Source organism: Euprymna scolopes, chromosome 41, assembly GCF_053919585.1.
Source record: "Euprymna scolopes isolate OS-2025 chromosome 41, ASM5391958v1, whole genome shotgun sequence".
Taxonomy (NCBI): Eukaryota; Metazoa; Mollusca; class Cephalopoda; order Sepiida; family Sepiolidae; genus Euprymna; species Euprymna scolopes.
The window spans coordinates 7140522-7165634 of NC_136522.1; the positions used below are offsets into that span (position 1 = coordinate 7140522).

Sequence of the window (25113 nt, forward strand, 5' to 3'; positions counted from 1 at the left end):
TCGATTTTTTCCCGATGAGATGATAGACGTAAGATCTCTTGAGAAACCGCCGCCTATTTTATTTAAAATTATATATATATATATATATATATATATATATAATGAGGTATACTTGATAAAAAGCAGGGAAAAAGTGCTCGATACATTAGTAATATATATATAATTACCATTTTAGCTTATATATATATATATATATATATATATATATATATATATATATATATATAGTCTTTGAAGTTTTTAACATTTGAAACCACACAAAAAATTATTTTTTATCATTCATTAAAAAAAACATCTAGTCAGTAAGTCATTTAATCACCTGCAATCACTGCATCAACTCTCAAATTTACTATAATACCAATTTTTATATTTTTTAAGGGATCATCAGTTGTTTACCATGAAACACTGTTTCGGGGATTTAAAAACAAAACAGTGTATTACATCATGGCTCCCCAGCAGTGTTGATCAAACACCACCACCCTTAATCTTAGGAAGAAGACAAGTTACAAAAATTTTTTTTTTTTTTTTTTTTTTTTTTTTTCCCCAATTTCCTATTCTTAATTGTAATTACTAACCTTTTCATAGTATAAAAATGAATTTCTTACCTGTGCGATTCATCAATTTCCACATTTAAAATGGATACATTTTTTAATTTTTTAATTTATCAGTCTTGTATTTATAAGATTTGGATTAATCCATTTAACTACTTATCACCCCCACTATAGTTAGTAGTTTGTATATTTACATTCTTATTTATTTAAAATTAGATATATAAAGGTTAAAAATATTTTATTTTTACATATATACATTTTTTTTTTTTTTTTTTTTTTTTTTTTTTTTTTAACTATATAAATTTATTATATGTAATTATAAATCCATTTATACATTGCTAATATAGTTTTGGATTTCCTTTATCAATATAGTCTGGTTTATCTTAAACGATTCAAAAGCATCCGGATAACGAACAAATGCTTTATTTAACTGTTTAAATATTTTATTTTTATCTCCACCTTGTTTTATCATCCTTATTACTAAGCTAGAAACTGGTGGTATAAAATCTGTTAATTTTAGAGTAACGCGAGCTATTCTCAAAAACTCTGACATAATGGTTCCATAAAACACAAAAACGGGGCAGGTGCTATCCTTATGGGGCATACGTACTATTTTAAAGGGGAAAGCGTTTCTTTTATCAAATATTTTATAAAGAAAAATTCCATCCTCAATTTTTATATCTAAATCCAGAAATGTAGCCTGTTGTCCTCTATGTTCACAATTTAATTTTAGTTCGTTTGGATATATAAGATGTTTATTTTTTTCGAATTCATCATTATCGTTTATGCATATAAGGTCATCTATAAATCTCCTACACCCATGAAAGTTATATGTTTTAGATATATCTGTTTTTAATAATGATGACATATATATATACTCGAGTCTATGTAAATACAAATTTGCCCAAAATGGTGCCGGATCCAATCCCATTGGGATACCTATCGTTTGAAGTAATATTTTATTTCCTATTTGAAAATAGCATTCTTTAATAAGAATATATATATACAGGCAGCAAAAAGCAAGTCCGCACTTGTAATTTTTTCAAAAACTGTAAATTTAAGCGAAATTCAATGTAACTGTTTAAACAAACTATACCTCATTTGATTGGCCTTTTATTCTTCTATAATTTTACCTGTTCATATTAAACTTTTAATTGAAATATTCTAGTGTTCACGTCAATTAAAAAAATACGGGCGAAAGAACCGACCCTCTAAATTACCGCCCCATTAGCTTTCTCCCACTTTTCGCTAAAATATTTGAGTCTTTAGTAAATCAAGCCCTAGTCTAACACCTAACAACTGCTAAACTCCTGACCGACAAACAATATGGACTTAGGTAAACCCGTTCAACAGCAGTTATCTTAACTGTAGTCTCTGAACGTATATACCATTCACTGGACAAAATGGGAAACAATCAAAATGCCGGCAACTAACGAAAAAAAAAATGCCGGAAATTATTCTCTAGAGTAGATAAACTTAGGACTTTATTTAAGTAGTATACTTAATATATACTATTACTGCAAGCTTGCCTGTATTGGAAATACTTTTTTCATGCTGGCGAATCATACTATCTTATATAGTTAGTCTTATGTTCAAGTACTCAGTATATACCATTACTGCAAGCTTGCCTGTATTGAAAATGCTTGCTTCTTGCTGGCAAATCAAACCATCTAATATAGTTAGCCTTATGTTCAAGTACATTCGAAATATAATACAGTGCAAAGAAACAGTCACTCATGAAAACGAACCTCCTAAATTAAAACCTTGAATAATTATTTAAACTCTCATGTAAATTAATATTTAACAGACTTTGCAAATTGATAATAGTTAATTATTGGATTTTTATTAATTATAAGATGAAACTTTAATGATTCAAACTAGATAGATAACGACAAACTTCCACCCATTAATATGGGAGGGGAGATTATCACCAGAAGTGTCATGAATTATTAACTTCGCACCGGACTTACTACTTAGATATAAATAAGTCACTTGTACCCATTCCCCTTCTTCCCCCCTTTTTTTTAATGGAGAGTAGATAATACAGTGGATGTGTTATCGGCAGCTCCAGTAACTCTCGCTTCTCCTATTTTGTCATTCAGTCCTCATTCAATGAGTGATTTTTCTGACAAAGGGTGAAGAAAAAGCTGCTTAAAGGTCGGTACTACTTGGTGACCAGTAGTCTGAGATGTCGGAAATTCTTCTGTCTCTGTCTGTCCTTGTGGCCATGTCACTAGTAAGGGTGCTGGAGGTAAACGTTTTGTCTGGGCTGACGTTATCCGCCTGATAGTCAGGGACCCGAACCTTGGATTAACCACTAAGGAGGCTGTCCTATCAGCAGGCGCAAAGTACTGGGACTGCTGTATTGCCATTTGGTGAGTGGATCTGGACCATGCAGTAGTCTCTGGTGGGGCCTCTCGATGCCATACTAGTGGGTAATTGTTACGGCTTTACCTTTTCGTGTGCTACAAATAAAAAAAAATTTTCCTGTCTTTTTCTCTCTTACTTTCCCTCTCTGTACTGCTCTAACCAAGTATGCCGACCTATTCCACAAATCCCAAAACCTCAACATGAAATATCTCCAGAATAAAAACTCGATTAAACCTAGAACCCCATCTTCCAGCGTAGACCCCTACTACCAGGTCTCCTTCTCCAATATCAGGGGTCTACGTTCCAACCTTCCAGAGGTTGAAACCCAATTACAGGAGACGAAACCGGACATATTATTTCTAAGTGAAACTGGAATAGGGCTGACCACTTCCCTAGATGAGTTCATAATTAATGGATACTCCAATTTAACAGCTAAATCTGACACCCAAGATCGCCATGGGCATGGAATATGTGCCTACATTAAGGATGGCTTCCCATGTTGCAGGGATATCTCTAGAGAAGATCCTAATTTACCCTATATGTGCTTCATGGTTGCACTTGCTAACACCACTGCATTTATATTTGCCCTCTATAGACCCCACAACAGCGGAGTTACTATCTTTAAGAGCATATCTGAGAAAATAGACCACATACTGTCTTCACATCCCTCGGCTAACATCCACATCTGTGGTGACTTCAACGTCCATAACGTGGAATGGCTGACCCATTCAAATAAGACAGATGATGAGGGGAGGTTTTGTCATGATTTTGCCATTGCTTATGACCTCACTCAGATAGTTCGCGAACCCACCCGTGTGCCCGATACACCTAATCAATATGCAAGCCTCTTAGACCTTTTTCTCTCAACTTCCCCTGAGCTATCTTCATGTACCGTTCATTCTCCTCTAGGATCCTCCGACCACTCCGTCGTATCAGTTAAGATAAAAACGAAATGTAAGAAGACCCCAGACGTACCCCTCCACCGTACTGTATACCGATACTATGGCTGACTGGGATAGCTTCCGTACATTCATATCTGATTTACCTCTGCACTCCATGTTTAAAAAGGAAGTGTCCTCTATAGTATCAGATCTGACCGAATGGTTAATTGTAGGCATTGACCAATTCATACCATCTAAAAAATTCCAACAAAAACCTAAAAGCCAGCCATGTTTCTCCCCAGAATGTGCTGCTGCTATCGTGCACAGAAATCACTTTTTCCATAGCTACCAACGTAATAGATGCACTGAGACTAAAGCTGCTTTCAGGACTGCCAGCAACCACTGTAAAAGAGTAATAAAAAATGCAAGAGAGCTATATGCCCAGTCTGTTAAATCCAAGGTAGCTGATCAGCGGCTTGGTTCTCACCAGTTTTGGCAAATAACAAATAGGATCCTGAACAGAAGTGTGCGTTCTATCCCAACCATTATCAATGGACCAGAGGTCATCTCGTCAGCGTCAGACAAGGCCAAACTATTTGCAAAGAACTTTGCATTTAATTCTACCCTATGCGACGAAGGTCATCAACTCCCCATATTTCCTCCTATAACACAGACCAAGCTAGGTAACATACAAATATCCGTGCATGAGGTCACCAAGCTAATAAAAAACCTAGATTCCAATAAAGCAACTGGCCCTGATGGCATTCCAATTATAGTGTTAAAAAAGCTTCAACCAGAACTTGCTCCCATACTTACGAAACTATTTAAGCGCTGCCTTAAGGAGAAGTGCTTTCCGACCCCCTGGAAGACCTTATCAGTTTGCCCTGTATTTAAGAATTCAGGTGATAAGTCATCTCCCTCTCAGTACAGACCAATAAGTCTCCTCTGTGTTATGAGTAAGTTGCTGGAATCAATATTAAATAGAGAAATAGTCAACCACCTCAGCAGGAATAACCTTCTTACTGACACACAATATGGTTTCCGCTCTGCAAGATCTACCGCAGATGTGCTGACGGTTATATCCCACAGGATTACTGAATTTCTTGACAAAGGCTTCCTTTCTAGGGCAATTGCTCTTGACATATCAAAGGCCTTCGACAAGGTATGGCATAAGGGTCTACTTCACAAGATTTCCAGCTACGGTATAACTGGAAATGTTTTCTCAATCATTAAATCATTTCTCTCCGATAGGCTTATAAGAGTAGTGGTAGATGGACAAAAATCGGAGGCCTGCAATATAAATGCTGGAGTCCCTCAGGGGTCAATCCTGGGCCCAACTCTCTTCCTGATCTACATCAATGACCTCCCTAAACACATACTTAAATCATTCGTTGACATCTATGCTGATGACACGACCATCTACAGCAACACATCAAAGGCTGTAAATGACAAAGGTCTCTCTGATTCTCTCTCCTCTGATCTCGAGCGCGTGGTTCAGTGGGGGAAGATGTGGCTAGTTACCTTTAATGCATCTAAAACCAAACTCCTATCCTTACATCATCAACGCTCTGATCCCCAGCTGGCATCAATTGTGATGGATGGCTCTCGTCTGGGTGAGGCCCCGTGTTTTGACAAGCTTCTGGGTTTGACCTTTACTCCTGATCTGAAATGGAACACGTACATCAAGTCTTTTGCCAAGGTCGCTGGAAAGATGGTGGGATCCTTCTACCGCGCCAGAAGATATCTCACTACTGATGCAATTCTCTATCTATATAAAAGCCAAGTACGTCCAAGGATGGAATACTGTTGCCATATCTGGGCAGGAGCTGCTAAAAACAGCCTATCATGCCTTGACAGAGTACAAAATAGACTTCGTGGCTTGGTGGGGGATGCCCTTTTCTCTACCCTGCAACCCCTCTCTCACAGAAGAGACGTTGCGAGCCTATCCTTGTTTTATCGTTATTTTCATGGCAGGTGTTCGTCTGAACTCCAATCCCTGGTCCCCCCTCGCCAATCTTTCACGAAAAACACCCGTCTAACTGAATTCACTGTGAAAAATTTCCCCCACTCTATATCTGTGCCTAAATCAAAACGCGCATTCCATGAACAAAGCTTCTTTCTTAGAACTGCACGCCTGTGGAACTCTGTTCCGTCTGCCTGCTTCCCTCCGGACTACAACTTGGATGTCTTCAAGTCTAATGTTAACAAATTCCTAATGAACCGCCCCCTTAAGTAAACACTCCATCAAATCTCCATACTAACGTAATGTACTTGCAATAACCCTTATCCCTGAGTGGCTTCCGGGCCTTGATAAGTGGTGATCACTGTGTAAAAAAAAAAAAAAAAGTAAAGCGGTAGCCCTTGATATATCTAAGGTTTTTTTACAGGGTATGGCACAATGGTCTTCTAAGGAAAATTAGATCATATGATGTCACTGGAAGTAATTAAATCCTTCTAAAGTAAGAGAAAAATCCAAGTTGTCCTCGACGGTCGTACATCTAAACAATATGGTATAAATGCGGAATTGTCTCAGGGGTCTATCCTTGGACCTTTATTATTCCTGATGTTCATAAATGACCTTTCTGATAAAATTGTTTCGGGGATGGGTATATTTGCCGATGACATGACTCTCTATAACAGGCATGAGGGGAAAACAAATGAAAACATATATCTAAGGACATGGCAGAAACAATAGAGGATGACCTCCGATCTGTAGTGGAATGGGGACAAAAATGGATGGTCACATTCAATGCTGCTAAGACTAAGCTTATTTCCTTCAATAACTACAAGAAACCTTCTCTACCACCAATAGCAATGGCCAAGAACACATTGCCTGAAAGTACTTCTTTTAAACTTCTCGGCCTAACGTTTACAGGGAACGTGAACTAGAATAGATACATTGAAAGCCTTGCCAATGCTGCTGCAAAGAAGATGAACTCTCTCTACCGTGCTAGAAAACTACTTACGCCTGAAAGTATCCTGTACCTCTATAAGGTCACCATTCGCCCATGTATGGAATACTGTTGTCACATTTGGGCTGGTGCATCTGATGTTTGTCTATCACTCCTGGACAGGGTTCAAAAGAGAGTCGCCAACCTGATAGGTCCTGAACTGTCATCTAGGCTTCAGCCTTTGTTCCATCGACGAAATGTTGCATCCTTCTGCCTGTTCTACAAATACTTTAATGGTGAATGCTCTGACGAACTACAAACACTTGTATCTCCTTGACGTAACTACCCCCGACAAACCCGACAAGCTACTAAGTCCCACCCCTTCACAGTAGAGATCCCTAGGTGTAAGAAAGCCTTTTACTCCAATAGTTTCTTTCCCAGAACTGCAAGTCTTTGGAATTCCTTTCCGGGATTCTGCTTTCCCAACTGTACTGATATGCAGAAGTTCAAGTGTAATGTAAAAATACATCTTGCCACTCAACTCCCTTCATAATGCCCCCGCAAATTATGTCCTCGATAGTAGTCCCCTACTTTAAAGTGGCACTGTGCCTTGTTTTGGGGAAAATTAATTTAAAAAAAAATAACTTCAAATTGAGGAGGCAAAAAGAAAGTTCGAGCAATGAAAAATTGTTATTTAAATGTAACTTTAGAACATTAATGCAACACAAATACAACAGAAACACAATGAACTAGTTTAGTAGCATAGCCCTTCTGCAATTTGACAGCTTTCAATCTTTTGGGAATTCCTTGAATTAGGCTGCAGCAATACTCCGGGGAAGGAGTATCCCACTTTTCTTTAATTTTTGTCCAAAGTTCTTCCAAATTTAAAATTTTATCAATGTGTAGATGTTGCTTGATGTAATGCCATACGTTTTCGATAGGATTGAGGTCTGGAGATTGTGCAGGCCAATCCAAACACGGAACATCATGCTCTTCCAGGAACCTCTTGATATTGTTAGCTGTGTAAATGAGGGCATTATCCTGCATGAAGATGGGATTATCATCCAAATTCCGACCAAAATAGGGTAGAAAATTCTCAGTCAAAATATTAATGTACTTGGTCGAATTAATTCGACCTTGCAAGCAAACTTTAGGCCCTGGACCATTGGTACTAATAATGCCCTATACAAAAACTGAACCTCCACCACCTTGAAGCGTTGAAACTGAGCACCTAGGATTAAATTTTTCGTCTTTCCTCCGACGGACGTACTGTCTACCATCACTGCCTAGCCTATTGCAACATATCCTCGCAAATTAAATTGCTTTTATCTGTTCTTGACCGTAGAAAGCCAGCACTTTTTAACAAGATTGCACTGTTGTTGATTTTGTAGAACCGTTACAAATCTGTTTCTTAGGCTGCGCATCTTAATAGCATTGTCTTCCCCGATAGAAGTAACTCTAGTACGACCAGATTTAGGGGCATCAGGAATACTGCCGGTGTTTTGGTGCTTTTGCACAGTCTTTCGTACCGTTTTCTCATCACTTTTCAATCTGCGACCGATTTTTCGATTGATTAAACAAAAAAGGTGGAGGTTAATGAGCTCCTGGCGATCACGAAGAGAAATTCGTGGCGTATCGACTAAATGTTACGTTGTATAACCTGGAACAACAACAATTAAGATTAGAGATGCTTTGTTGCCTGTTGGTGGATATTTTAAACTGATTTAGGGGCGATAATTTAGGCTGGTTTTAAGCAATTTATTGCTGTGGACTTTCGTTTTGCCTCCTACATTTGAAGTTATTTTTTTTTAAATTGACGTGAACACTGGAATATTTCAATTAAAAGTCAAATAGGAAAAGATAAAATTATAGAGGAATAAAAGGTGAATCGAATGAGGTATAGGTTGTTTAAACAGTTTGCAGGTTTTGAAAAAATTACAAGCGCAGACTTTCGTTTTGCGGACACTGTATATATATATATATATATATATATATATATATATATATATATATATATATATATATATATATCGTGACACCCTGCACTGAAGAATCCCGAAAGGATGAAACACTAGTGTCTGTAGGTATTTAATTATTATAGTAAAAAAAATAATTATATATATATATATACAGAGAGAGAGAGAGAGAGAGAGAGAGAGAGAGAGAGAGAGAGAGAGAGAGAGAGAGAGAGAGAGAGACTTATATGTAATATACTGAGTTCATGAAATTTCATATCCCAATAGGTTTTAAGCAAAAAAAAAAAAAAAAGTTTGACTTAAGGATTAAGCTACAAAATTATCACATTTCATAATTGCGCATTAATATACTGTGTGTTCAAAATCAAGATTTCAAGACAAGGTGTTGATGGCAACGAAAAGTGTATTTCATTTTATGTTACAATTGTTTCAATGTCCAGTTCGACAATTTCATGCATTATATCATTTAAAAATTTTCAAAAACCAGCATTTCTTCAGACTTTATGAATAAACACACTTTTGGCAATGCAGCATTTTTTGAATAGAAAGAAAAAAGAGGGGGGGATCCCTAACGGGAAAAACATGCGAAAAACATTTACCTTGGTTGTGGTTACGGAAAAGCCCATTCAAATATTAATATATCGCCTAATTTTCGTATCCTTATTTAAGAACAGAGTTATGTGAAGTTTCTACGGGGAGCCCTAAGCCATTAATTTTTTTTTAATATATCCCATTTGTTGGGTTCCTAAATTCTTTTATTTCCCGATGATTGATTTTTTGTAAAAAGAATTTTTAAAAATTTGGTATCTATATTTATATTATGTTCATAACAACCTTGTAAGGATGTTACGGTTTGTTTTAGTTTCGTATTAGTGGCAAGTAATGTTTATAGATTATCGTTTTATTGGTAAATGGATATAATACCATTTTAGGTTCAGAATTTAATTTAATATAAGAATAAAGTAAAATGGGTGTATTAAATATATATAAACCTTGTAGGACATTTCGGGTGAAGTGTTCTAATCTATTTACTGTGTGAAAATTCATAGTTATTCTACTTGAAAAATGTTTTTGTGTCGTTGCTTGGGATGATTTAAAGGGAGATAATCCAATTAAGTTGTTAAGTACTGATAGTTAATTCTGTTTCCCAGTTTCAAACAGAATGTATATGCAAGATTGTTTTAATTTTTATTTATTTTTTATTAGCGATTAATTTCTTTATTTCGTTTTCTCTTATAGTATGAAAGGAGTTATTTGCCCTTTTGTTACATTTTTATTCGCCCAAATCTTAAACGGTTTTACTTTTTTTATTTTTTATTTAAATATTAATTATTAATTAATATATATATATATATATATATATATATATGTAAATATATATATATATATATATATATATATATATATATATATATATATATATATATATATATATATATATATATATACAGTGGGGAAAATAAGTGTTGGACACATCCCATTATTCTTTATTTAACACATTTCTAATGCAGCGAATAACGCGAAAATTTAACAAGAAATAGTTACTCATTTAACAATGACAAATAACTTTAGAAATTGGAATATTTTAATGCATAACAAAAATTATATAACAAAAACGAAAATAGCCTGGAAAAAAAGTGTTGGACACATTGTTTTAAATTATATCTTATTATTATTTTATATAAATAATGCTGGAAAGAAAGAAGGAAAGAAAAAGTCAAGGGAAGTAATTCACTTCCGGAAGGTACAAGCGGAAGTTAAAGAGTTCTCTTTTCTTTCAGCACAACCATACTCTACGTCGTTGGAAAGTATTGGAACACGTTAGTCACCAGTAAGCCATCACGCGTGAAGGTTCTAAGGATGAGTAAACGTAAAGAATTCTCTCAAGTCGTCCGTGATAAGATTATTGCCGAGCACAAGAATGGAATTGGTTATCGGCGTATATCTGCTCAATTCAAAATTCCTGTAAGCACCATAGGAAACCTTATTAGGAAATGGAAGGTGCATGACTCAACCGTGAACCGTCCGCGCATCGGAGCTCCTCGCAAGATGTCGGATCGAGCAGTGAGGAAGATTGTACGAAAAGTTCAGCAGCAACCAAGAACAACACGAGGCGAACTTCAGAAAGATTTGGAAAAAGGAGGGATAGTAGTAACGAAACCAACGATTAGTAATGTACTCCGACGCAACGGTCTTAAATCGCGTACACCTCGAAAGACACCATTACAAAAAAAATGTCATGTTAATGCTCGTCTGGAGTTTGCAAGAGACCACTTATTGAAAACAGATGATTACTGGAAGAATGTGATCTGGTCTGATGAGACGAAAATTGAACTTTTCGACATTAACTCTGTACGTCGTGTATGGAGAAGAGATGGCACAGCGCACGACTCCAGGAACACCCTCCCCACTGTAAAGTTTGGTGGTGGAAATTTCATGCTCTGGGGATGCTTCTCTTCAAATGGTACTGGGCCACTTCATATTATAGATGGAAAGATGAATGCAGCCAAATATCGGGAAATTCTTGAAAATGATCTCTTGCCTGCTTCCAATGCGTTAGGTATGCGACAGGGATGGATGTTTCAACAAAATAATGATCCCAAACATACTGCTAAAATAACCTCCGATTGGTTCGTACAGAACAAAATAGATATTCTTAAGTAGTCCAGTCAGTCCCCAGACTTAAATCCTATAGAAAATCTATGGAGAGAGCTCAAAATCATGGTCCACCAGCGAGATCCACGTAATATTCAGGATTTGAAGAAAGTATGTGTTGAAGAGTGGGCCAAAACCTCGCCTGAACGTTGTCACAAATTAGTTTCGTCGTATAGAAAACGCCTCGAAGCTGTAATAGCCAATAAGGGGTTTTCAACTAAATATTGGATGAAATTGTGTTAATGTGTCCAACACTTTTTTTCCAGGCTATTCTCGTTTTTATTATATAATTTTTGTTATGCATTAAAATGTTCCAATTTCTAAGGTTATTTGTAATTGTTAAATGAGTAACTATTTCTTGTTAAATTGTCGCGTCATTCGCTGCATAAAAAATGTGTTAAATAAAGAATAATGGGATGTGTCCAACACTTATTTTCCCCACTGTATATATATATATATATATATATATATATATATATATATATATATATATATATATATATATATATATATATATATAAGCCAAGTACGTCCAAGGATGGAATACTGTTGCCATATCTGGGTAGGAGCTGCTAAAAACAGCCTATCATGCCTTGACAGAGTACAAAATAGACTTGGTGGCTTAGTGGGGGATGCCCTTTTCTCTACCCTGCAACCTCTCTCCCACAGAAGAGACGTTGCGAGCCTATCCTTGTTTTATCGTTATTTTCATGGCAGGTGCTCGTCTGAACTCCAATCTCTGGTCCCCCCTCGCCAATCTTTCACGAAAAACACCCGTCTAGCTGAATCCACTGTGAAAAATTTCCCCCACTCTTTATCTGTGCCTAAATCAAAACGTGGATTCCATGAACAAAGCTTCTTTCTTAGAACTGCACGCCTGTGGAACTCTGTTCCGTCTGCCTGCTTCCCTCCGGACTACAACTTGGATGTCTTCAAGTCTAATGTTAACAAATTCCTAATGAACCGCCCCCTTAAGTAAACACTTCATCAAATCTCCACACTAACGTAATGTACTTGCAATAACCCTTATCCCTGAGTGGCTTCCGGGCCTTGATAAGTGGTGATGACTGTGTAAAAAAACAAATTACTACGTGCATAAAAGTCGTTATAAGTTCGATCCTTGTCAATAAAAGTTTAGCTATACTGATGAGGAGAAAACTCTGAAACATGCATGCATATAGATGACTTACTTTTATGCACGTAATAATTATTAATTAATAATTAATAAATAATATTTAAATATATATATATATATATATATATATATATATATATATATATATATAATAAAGCAAATAGTTAATAAAGCATGTTAAAAACACTTTGAAAAAGAGTTAAAAACATATTTAATTTGAAAAGGAAAAGCTAAATAAGTAGATAGTCCTTAATCCGCGGAGTTTCGAAGAAATACTTTCCTCCTCATGAGAGGGTAGGAATTAGCAAAATGCGGGATCGGATTTTGCATAAAAAAGTATTTGATTAAACTGCAAGTAAGTCAAAGATCTTACTTGATAACAAAAAGTGAAGCAGAGGGAATATGGTGAAGAAAAAGGTGATTTCACGGGAATGGATAGTCCGGTGAACGGTAAAGTATCCAATGCCGGTAAAATCCAAAAATGTTAATTCAAGAAAGCTAGTTAAATTCCCATTCGCACAAGTAAAATCCAAGGAAATCGCGTGATTGGAAGATGGTCCAAAATAATCCAAAAGGCCGAAATCCATGGAATAATTCACAAATAGGTACAAGGAAAAGGGGAAAGAATTCAAATAATATTATGAAAGAAAAAAATAAGATATGCTTTATCTCGGCTGCTGAGACAAGGTGTAATTAAGAAAACTGGATGAAGAAGAAGAGAGAAAAAAATGAGTGAATAAGAAGAGAAAAAGAAGAGAAAAAATTGAATGGTGATAGAATTAAATAGAAAATAGAAAGCAAATGTCAAAATGACCCCAGACAAGACGACGTTAAAAGGCGTCGAAAATATAGGGCAAAAAAGAGGTCAACTGAAAGGTACAGATTATTACTTAAGAAAATATCAGCAGAAGTTATTAAAAGACACTAAAAAATTTAAGGGGAGAGGATGGCCGGTATCTGAAAATTCCGCATAAAGCAAGTAAGTATGTAAGTAAATGCATATAGTAAAATGTAAATAAATATACATCCAGGATATAAAAGTCTAGGTAGATTGATATATTTGATGGATAGGAATATTTAAACACCAAAACGGAAATTGCAGATAAAAAACCGGCCAATCAAAGAAGAAATAAAGAATTAAAATAAAAGATTAATAAGTTAAAGTATTAAGAAAGTATGTAGAAAGACAATAATGTTAAAGAAAAATTATATATATCTGAAAGGTTAAAGTAATAGCTATGTAATTTCAAAATTACCATAATTAAATTTGGACTTATATTTACAGAAAGAGATCAGTTCGTTTTTAGAATTTATTATATTGTTACTTTGTGGGGAAGTAATTATAGTTATAGCTTCGGTATTGCAGAGGCGACATGACTTAGAGCTTGAAGAATCTCCAGATCGGCAGAAATTCTCATACTTAACTGATGATTGCGTAAGCATGAAACACTAGTGTCTGTAAGTATAAAGAATTTTACATATATATATATATATATATATATATATATATATATATATATATATATATATATATATATATGATGAAAATAATGGAAATAGTATTCCGACAAAATAGAGAAAATAAAAAAGGAACAAACCGTATTATGTGTTCACCAACGTTTCGTCTTTATTTCGAGACTTCCTCTGGGTGAATGAGATTAAGAAACCAAAAAATATACCAGTACAAAATATTTGAAAAAGTTTCACGTGCACAGTGTGACGCAGTTCTATTTAAGAGAAACGGAAAAATTGATGTTGGAAATTAAAAAAGGAAGGGAGGGGCTGGCGCAGTTAAAGAGAAGGAAATTTTAGTGACGTCATATAGTCGTTAATTTAATTTTAAAACTATGAACGCAAGTTTATATTCTTATTGGGAAAAAGATATATCTGTTGAAATTTAAATATAAGTTTGTAACAGGAATGAAATTAGTGTTTTTTATGTAATTTATTGATTGAGATTATGTGTTAATTATTACAGGGGGTGTATGAATGGTGTGAGAAAGTTAACCTGTGTCCACAGTTAAATAATGTTCTTTTAATAACAGTTTACTTATTAATGGCGCTATGTTATAGAAACCTCCACGTTGTTTAATAGTGCTTGAAATTGCGATAAGCGCAGATTCAAGGAGTCTCCGGCGCGGTTTATTTGAAATAAATTTAACTACTTTTGCTTGTTTAAAATCAAAGGTGTGGTTATGTTGCAATAAATGAGAGAATAATGCACTTAGAGAATTGCTATTTTTTATATCTCTTTTGTGTTCATTGAGCCTTTTTTCCAATTTACGCTGAGTTTCACCAACGTATTTATGATGGCAATTATGGCAAGGAATAGTATATATACCTCCATCGGAAACTGGTTTGTTATAGAGATGTTTCGTGGTTTTTAATATATGTCTTATGGTTAGTGATGTGGTTTGTACGATATGAATTTTATTGTGCTGTAATAACGTTATTATTTAAGAAGCCATTCCTAACATGGGGAGGGTGCAAATGCGCCTAAAAAAGTAGAATCTCATTTTACGGAATTAGCTAAGAGTGTTAATTTACAATAACACGTAATGCGTGTAATTTAGTTTAAAGAACCGCCGACAGATGTCGTTTGTCAGCCAAAGAACCGGGGTCGATAACTAATGTTGTAATGGGGAAAAAAAAAAAAAATAAAATAAAGTTTCATTCAACACACAAAACTGAAGACACATAGAAATGTAAAAAGTTGGGAAATTATTTTAATATTCATTTTAAGAAAATGCTATTAAAAAAGAAAAAGTCGATAAAAGTGAGACATAAACAGTAAAAAATCCCCCTCCCAAAAGATATTAATAAATGTTTAGTAATGTATTTTATTTCAATATTCATAAACATTAACGTTGTCATTTAAAAAGAGTAAGAAAAGTTTTAAAAAGTCGATAAAAGTGATTACAAGTGAGATATTAATAATGTGTAGTAATGTATTTTATTTCAATATTCATAAACAGTGAAACAATGTCGATAAAAAGTTGCTACTATGGCAACTAAAACATGTCCTTAGAAAGAAAGAAAGAAAAAAAAGAACGAAAGGAAAGAGCAAAACGGCAGTTGTGTGTGAAAGTAAGTTTAGTGCGTTTCACGTAAATGTAAATCCAGGTTTTCATAAAACTGAAACCACGCGTGTTATAACGAAATCGAAGTAATGTAATTGTGAATTCAATTCCAGGTAACGGATTGTGTTCTTTTTTAATCTAATTTTATTATAATAAATGCTTTATAAATAGTGTTTATGTTTTATGCTAACCAATTGCAAAGTAAGCGTGATTCGTTTCAGCGTAAGTCCAGTCCAGTTTTTAGATAGATATTAATAAATGTGTAGTAATGTATTCTATTTCAATAATCATAAATAGTAACGTTGTGATTTAAGAAGAGTACGAAAAGTTTTAAAAAGTCGATAAAAGTGAGATATTATTAATGTGTAGTAATGTATTTTATTTCAATATTCATAAACATTGAAACAATGTCGATAAAAAGTTGCTACTATGGCAACTAAAACGTGTCTTTAGAAAGAAAGAAAAAAAAGAACGAAAGGAAAGAGCAAAACGGCAGTTGTGTGTGAAAGTAAGTTTGGTGCGTTTCACGTAAATGTAAATCCAGGTTTTCATAAAACTCTAACCAAGCGTGTTATAACGAAATCGAAGTAATGTAATTGTGAATTCAATTCCAGGTAACGGATTGTTTTCTGTTTTAATCTAATTTTATTATAATAAATGCTTTATAAATAGTGTTTATGTTTTATGCTAACCAATGGCAAAGTAAGCGTGGTTCGTTTCAGCGTAAGTCCAGTCCAGTTTTTAGATAAATTCTAACCGGTGGTCGGTTTTAAATGTCTCCTGTGAACGTTCTGGAACGGTGTAAGTGAGTGGTGGTGGTAGGATGAATTTGTTAGAGAGAGTATACTTTACTACTTCCATTAAATGTAACCGATTTTTACAGTGGACTCTCACCAGACAGAATATAGGAAACTCTGATCAGCAAGATACTGGACAGGTAATAAGCCTATAACATACGACAGATGTCACGATTCAGTTTGTGAATGATACGGCTGCACCAAATGTATACAGGTGCAGTCCTATAAATGTCAAAGTCGGAGGGGAAAAAATGAGTTCATTTTATTTATATAGAGAAGATAAACCGCGCCGGAGACTCCTTGAATCTGCGCTTATCGCAATTTCAAGCACTATTAAACAACGTGGAGGTTTCTATAACATAGCGCCATTAATAAGTAAACTGTTATTAAAAGAACATTATTTAACTGTGGACACAGGTTAACTTTCTCACACCATTCATACACCCCCTGTAATAATTAACACATAATCTCAATCAATAAATTACATAAAAAACACTAATTTCATTCCTGTTACAAACTTATATTTAAATTTCAACAGATATATCTTTTTCCCAATAAGAATATAAACTTGCGTTCATAGTTTTAAAATTAAATTAACGACTATATGACGTCACTAAAATTTCCTTCTCTTTAACAGCGCCAGCCCCTCCCTTCCTTTTTTAATTTCCAACATCAATTTTTCCGTTTCTCTTAAATAGAACTGCGTCACACTGTGCACGTGAAACTTTTTCAAATATTTTGTACTGGTATATTTTTTGGTTTCTTAATCTCATTCACCCAGAGGAAGTCTCGAAATAAAGACGAAACGTTGGTGAACACATAATACGGTTTGTTCCTTTTTTATTTTCTCTCTCTCTCTCTCTCTCTCTCTCTCTCTCTCTCTCTCTCTCTGTATATATATATATATATATATATATATATATATATATATATATATATATATATCATCTACATACAATATTGTTTCGCTGTATCACAACTCATCAGTGCGGCTAGACAGGCAACTACCTCAAGCCAGGATCGAAACCCGATCGCCTGTACGACAGCCGAACGTGCGGGTAGTGAATCAACGATGTTTATTATTTTTTTTTTTTTTGCACAAAGAGCATCGCTTATACGCCAATGGTAATTCGTGTATCACTTCTCAATATGCTTAACTCAAGATAAGGAGCATTATAGTTATCCACATACAGTACTGTTTCGCTGTATCACAGCTCAGCGGGGGGGGGGGTATTTCCCGGCTTTACCTGGGCGTAAAATACGCTTAAATATGATATTTTAATTTGTCCAAACTTTGTATATATTATTATAGAGTCGTGATTTCAAAAGTAAAAAAAAAAATCTATTTGGGTGCCATCAGCTAGAATCGAAACCGAAAGCAAAACTGTAGGATTCAAATATTGTCCTGTCCCCGTTAGTGTATATATGTATATATATATATATATATATATATATATATACATATATATACATATACATATATATATATATGTATATGCATATATATATTCACCCCTGTTTGAAATCGTCAGGCTGAAATGCATTGATTGCCGACTTTCTACTCTCCTTTATAATAAACAAACTTTGATCCAAGGGGGAAAAAATAGATTAAAAGGAAAGAATTAAAGTTGGAGTTGCGAAGATACAGTAAAACGTGGATTGGAAGAGAAAGAGAGAGAAAGAGAAAGAGAGAGAGAAAGAGAGAGAGAAAGAGAGAAAAAGAGAAAAAAACGAAAGAGAGAGAGAGAGAAAGAGAGAGAGAAAGAGAGAGAAAGTGAGAGAAGATACAGTAAAACGTTGATTGGAAGAAAAAGAGAGGGAAAGAGAAAGAGAAAGAGTGAGAAAGAGAGAGAGAGAAAGAGAAAGAGAGAGAGATAAATAATAATAATAATAATAATAATAATAATAATAATAATAATAATAATAATAAAAACAGAACACTTATTTTGTATAAAGAAAAGAAAAGAAAGTAAAAGTTCAAGGGGATACAAGGACGAAACCAATATTTGGCAACGGTAAAATCCGTTCGTTCGTTTAAACGAATCCTCTGGAAAATTGTTTCATTGCGAGAGAGTACACATTAATTCTGCGATCTCGAAAATCAACAAGGAAAGGCTTCGATTGAAATCGTAGACAAATTCTTCAAATCCAGCAGGGGAAAAATGATACACTGGTCGCACAGAAAATTTAACTTACAGCGTTTATTTATCCATTTATCGACGACACGATTTCGTCCCAATAGTGTAGAAGCGTCAGAGAAAATAATTAGAAGCTATTTGATTTATTTTGTTTTATAAAGGCATTTAATTTCTTAATGGCTAGGTTTATAATTCGACAACTTTTTCCAATTTGGAGTCAGGTGAAGAGGGGGGATTTAGCAATGTTCCAACGATCGTGGCCACAATTAGAATGGGATGCCTTTAGAATTTCTGTTATGGAAGAGTAAAAAAAAAACATCAAAATCTGCAATTCTCAACTTACCTTTTATGTTAAATAGGCGTCACCACTTATCAAGGCCGATAGGCCACTCAAGGATAAGGGTTAAAGAGTGTACAGTAGTCAAAAAGAACAATATAGTAATCGATAGTAATGGGAGTTCGGTAAATTTGTTAACTTAAGTGGAACGGCTCATCAGAAACTTGTTTACATTGGACTTGAAGACAACCATATTATAAACGGCTGGAAAGCAGGAAAACGGAAGGCAATTCCACAGACGTGCAGTTCTAAGAAAGAAGCTTTGATCATGGAATCTATGTTTAGGTTTAGGCACAGATAAAGAGTGGGGGAAATTATTGATAATGTTTTCAGCTAACGAAAGTTGTGAAAGTTTGGCGAAGGGGGACCATAGATTGAAGCTCAGTCGAACACTTTCCATGAAAATAACGATGAAGCAGAGACAAACTCGCAACATCTCTTCTGTGAGATAGAGGTTGCAGCGAAGAGAAAAGGACATCTCCTACGAGGCCACGAAGTCTATTTTGAACTCTATCAAGGCAGGACAAGTCTTTTCTACAGCTCCTGTCCATATGTAGCAACAGTACTCAATTCTTGGACGTACCTGGCTCTTATATAGACAGAGAATTGCATCAGCAGTGAGATATCTACTGGATCGATAGAAGGATCCGACCATGACAACATCTATATAAATAAAGCACTAAATGTATATGTGTCTGTCTGTGTGCAAATATTTAACCGATAAACTCTTAAACTACTGAAATTAACAGGAAATAGTAATGATTAGGGCTAGGAAAACAGCATATTATTTTCATTGTTTTGGCTCTCGAGTGTGTATCCGTTAATATCTTACATGCTTTTATATAAAGTGATGTGGTTCTCGGTTGATTGACTGTGTCGGATATATACTCGAGAGTCAAAACAATGATAAGAATATGCTGTAGTCACAGCCTTAGTAATCATACACCAAAGATGATTTATAACAAAATAAAATCTTTGTTTGGATGGATCAATAACGCGCGCGAACATATATCGGCAACTTGAAATGCAAAATGCTCATTTCAACTTGCCGACATATTTTTACTTCCTTCTGCGCATGCCCAAATTCAGTTAATTTCTTGAAGTTGTTTAATATTACATCTTTCTTATCTATCTCTCGATGGCTACATCGATAGTAGACGTGGTTGAGGCGCTAAATGTTTGGATTTCGATTCTAGCTGATGGCATCCCAGTCATTTTTTTTTTAACTTTTGAAATTACTACTATATATTAGGTACAATAAAATATTCAACAGAGAATTGGCTCTTTAATAATAATAAATACGAAATCTGCATGAATAAAAATATATTTAAGCGTATTTTACGACCCCCTCCTCCGCTAGTTAAAAATTAAAAAAAAAAATAAAAGATTTAAAAATATTAAAGAAGAGTGAATAGTGTGTCTCTCTCACATTCGCCCACATATTGCAGCAGTAGTTTTATTTATTTTACATGGAGGTCACCAATTATCAAGGTCTGGAAGCCACTCGGAGATAAGAGTTATTGCGTGTACATTATCACTGGGATAAAAAAAAATTGACCACTGCGGTCTCTACCAAATTACTAAAAACAATTGCTGGTCTAAACATTTGAAATTTTATATAAAGGTATTCAGAGATAGGGCAAGTTTTTTAATCGGCTTGGGTCGAAAATTTGAGCTATCAATATATAAATGTATGTGTATGTATGTTTGCATGTGTGCCTAAAACTTTCGACAGTGGCGACAGATTTTACCAAGATAAATATCGTTTTGAAACTCGACCCTTCAGACGACAAAGAATTGGCTAAAAAAATTAATTTCTTCACCTTCAACTGGGAATTTTTCAACAAGGAGGGGTCGCTTTTTTCGCCGAGCTTTTCGAAAGGCATCCCCTCTTTTCGATTGTCTAACCTTAATTTAAACCTACGTCACTTCCGGTTTGGCGGTGGTCGTAACAGCAAAGACGTCACGTTTTTTTTTTCACGTGCTTTTCCCCCTTCACGGTACGGGTTTGAGTCCACCTTCCTACTACCACTTTTTTTTTTTTTGCTCAACACACATCTCCAAACACCCGAGCAACGCCGGGCACCTTTGTTAGTTAATAATAATAATGTTTTGATCCTTGGCACTGCCTGCCACAGTTAACATAGATACTACGCTGTGATAACAACCAAAGGGTCAGAACCTTATATCAACTTAATTGACCCTCAGCCACAACGTCGGATAGAAAAGATGAAACTATTTTTGCAAGAAAATTATGTTCTGATTCCTAAAGCTGTGGTTCTATTTTACAGGTTTCCAACGGAATTCGCAATTTCACCCTCAAAAAATTTTCCGCCGTTATAATGGAGTGTCTACCATTGAAAGCACTTCGGGTGAGTATCAAAATAATAATGACTATAATCAATTATTCGTATTATTTGTTTGTTTGTGTTATTCTGTCGATTATTGACCCAGCTGAGCTGGAGCTCCACTGCATCCAGGCTGCTCACTTCCTACAGAGATACTTGACTTTTGCATTATAAAAAAAAAAAACGTGAAGCTATTATTTACAGAAACTTTTATAAATTCTCTATAGTGCAATGTAGATTACAACGTATTGTAGAGTAAGTCACAGCAGAGGGAAGTGTTTAACTAAGTTAAATGCTAGGTTTATTTATGGTGTCTTTTACATTTAATAAAAACCCTTTCCAATATTTGCTGATGAGGAAACCTTGTTTGTTAAAAAACTATATGTAATAATTATTGTCCGGAACTTGATGTCTACCACAATAAAAACACTGTTTTCCGAAACGATCGTACAAATAATTGATTTTGTTGTTGTTCCTTCTTATGAAACGGATTTTTAATTTAATTATAATTTGATTTTTAAATTATCAATCACATTACTATATATATATATATATATATATATGTATGTGTGTGTGTGTGTGTGTGTGTGTGTGTTATTCCGTGAGTTATTGACCTAGCTGAGCTGAAGCTCTACTGCACCCAGGCTGTCCACTTCCTAAAGAGGTCTGATCTACTAGGCGATTGAGGTTGGGACTATGGTAGCGTGGTGTTGGTAGCTGGTCAGGTATCTTTTTCAGCCAGATGTTCAAGTTTTTCTTGAAAATGCCGCGAGATATTCTCCTTATATTTCTTATTGTGGCTGGAATACAGTCAAATGTTATTATGCCACTGTATGTGAAGCTGTGGTGGATGAGAGACTTGATCCTTTGCGTGGTCCCGGGTTTGGTTTTTATACAACAAGGCCTCCCTCACCGCTGGTGGGTTATTTCTACTATTAGTGCGTTTTGGACCCTTCCTTCCAAGATTTTCCATTCATAGATGATAATATATAATTGTCTTCGACATTCCAGTTATTACAGTTGCAGCCCCTTCAACCTCTCTCAGTAATTCATTTGGTCAACTTGATATATATATATATATATATATATATATATATATATATATATATATATATATATATATGTGTTTGTCTGTTTGTTGGTTGGTTGTTTTGTTTTACGGCATATCAACCCTTTTCAGGTTATTTAATGCCGAATCTGGTGATTTTGAAGAACGATTTTTTTAATATAGTATATTTGTTTTTTAGGTCGTATTCTATTTAACCCATAGTTGGGACCCTAACAGGTACTATCACTCTGGGTCAGAGTGGACCTGACAGCGATGGCAATTAAAGGGTGGTTCCACACTCCCTAAGGCCTGCAAGCTGGGGTCTCACCATCGGATATAGTTTAAGGTCATATTGTCTGTTTGTGTCATTCCGTCGGTTATTGACCCAGCTGAGCTAGAGCTTCCCTCAAATCAGGCTGTTCACTTCATACAGAGGTCCAGTCAACTAGACGATTGAGGTTGGGACCAGGGCAGTCTAGTATTAATGGCTGGTCAGGTATCTTTTCCAGTCAGATGTCAAGATGTTCCTTGAAAGTGTCGGAGGGACACTCCCTAATATTTCTTATTGCGGCTGAAATACAGTTGAATGTCCTTGTGCCACTGCAGATGAAGCTGTAGTGGATGATGGACTTGATCTTATGTGTAGTCCTAGGTGTGGTTTATATATATATATATATATATATATATATATATATATAGAGAGAGAGAGAGAGAGAGAGAGATTTTTTATTTTGGTTTTTAGCGATATGTTTTTTGAACTGATTACCCCCCTTCTTTCGTTTCATTTCTCGTTTCGAATTGTATAACCGGCAGAATAATCATCTTCCATACTAATAATTCTCGAGAAAAAGACGAAACTCATGTGTATATATATACATTGAGAGCATTGCCAAGGCTGCTGCGAAGAAGATGGGCTCTCTCTACCATGCTAGAAAGTTAATTACGTCTGAAAGCATCCTGTACCTCTATAATTCCAGAGTATAGCAGTTCTGGGAAGAAACTATTAGAGTAAAAGGCTTCCATACATCTAGGGATCTCTACTGTGTAGGGTGGGACTTTGCTGCTTGTTGTAGTTGACGGGGGAATTTAAGCCGAGGGCTACAAAGGCTTGTAGTCCGTCGGGGCATCCACCGTTAAAATACTTGTAAAACAGGAAAAGGGATGCAACATTTCGTTGATGGGACAGATGTTGAAGCTTAGATGACAGTTCACGACCTATCAGGTTGGCGACTCTCTTTTGAACCCTGTCCAGGAGTGAGAGACTAGTAGCAGATGCACCAGCACAAATGTGACAACGATACTCTATACATAGGCGGATGGTGGCCTTGTAGAGGAACTAGATACTCTTAGGTGTAAGTAACTCTCTAGCACGGTAGAAAAAAACCCATTTCCTTCGCAGCAGCCTTGGCAATGCACTCACTGTATCTATTCTAATTAATGTTCACTGAGACGTTTGAACGAAGAGCTTTCAGGTAGTGTATAATTAGCTATATCTACCAGTGGTTAGGAATATTTATTGCAATTGTTAAACGAAAACAGTTCAATTTTAGCAGTGGAACCATACACCAGTAAGTAGAGATTAATTAACTAGTATGAATTTTGGTAAGGGTCGTATTAGTACATGTTAGGATAACCTGGCTACAAACGAAAGAATGCAGATGGCGCGACTGAAGCTCAAAAGTGAGTTCTCTATACAAAACGTGCTAGAAATGAATGACGATAGAAAGGTCGTCATGTGTTCGGGGAAAGGCAAATAGTTTTTAATGATCCGGGAAGCAGGACAGGCAAGATGCACCGGACAATCTAGATGAGATCTAAGCAGATGTCTCCGCGATGTCTACCCGTCTACGACACTCAGTTCCCAAGTAGAAGAACAAGAATAAATTAGTTTTAGACTAAGTAGTATCTTTCCCCACTCTGTGAACAAACACTTCCTCGAATAAAATCTTTGTAACCTTAGCAAGTTTCCATTGTATTTTCATGCACGAATATTTTTTGTTTGTTTGGCTATGCATAGTTGATCATGAATTAGTTTAGTAGAAAGACAAACTCCAAAATAATATTAGTCTTTATCTGTTCATTCCAGCATTGTTTCCAATTTTGCTAAACCTCTTACCACATTTTTATTTATTTTTTAATCCCTTCATAATTTGTGTTTTCATTTTTTCATTTCATTGTTGTGTCACCGAATGTCACCGCAATGTTTGCCCGTCTGCGTCTCTCAATTCCCAAGTAGAAGAACAAGTAAGACGAAATTAATTTTAGCCCAGGTAGTCTCTTCCCCCACCCCGTGAACAAACCCTACTTCTAATAAAAACTTTGTAACCTCAGCAAGTATCCATTGTTTCCATGCACGAGTAGTTTTGTTTGCTTAGTTAAATAGAGGAGGTCAGAGGTCAACAACCACGAGAGGATCACGGTTCACACATGGACAAAAAAAAAAGATGATCGGTGATAACGCGCATGCTCCAAAGCGAACGCCCACGCAAACGACTATGTGCGATCTGTTTGGTTAACATTTGAAAATGTTACACGATTACTGCACTAATTTCATTAATAACCTTGGGAAAGGTATAAATCAATAGATACACTTTCCAGCTATGGGTTAAAAAGCTGGATAAGACTCTCAAGCATAGTTGTGCAGTTGGTTTAGGAGAAAGACAAACTCAAAAATAATATCAGTCTTTCTCTACTCATTCTAGCATTGTTTCTAGTCATGCTGAATTTCCTGCCACTCAAGCAATGCTGGCCCAGAAGAGACGCAGATAGAGATTGTCTAACCGTTGCTTAACCACAAACTGTCCTCACAAGAGATATTCATGGTCTTTGGAGACTGAAAGGAGAGCTTTGTGGCTTATTTTTTAAAAGATAACCCGTGCGATGTGTGTTAATAAAATTATGTCAAA

General features: G+C 35.4%; 1 protein-coding gene across 1 annotated transcript in view; it reads left to right on the forward strand.

The window, feature by feature from the left end:
* The window catches only part of LOC145266325 (atrial natriuretic peptide-converting enzyme-like), a 378936-nt gene that overhangs the window by 15535 nt on the left and 338288 nt on the right, over positions 1-25113 (forward strand). The window contains exon 2 of the mRNA XM_080121906.1: positions 21103-21183. Within this exon, the coding sequence (XP_079978032.1) occupies positions 21154-21183 (30 nt within the window). The 5' untranslated portion in view covers positions 21103-21153. The remainder of the gene's footprint in view (positions 1-21102; positions 21184-25113) is intronic.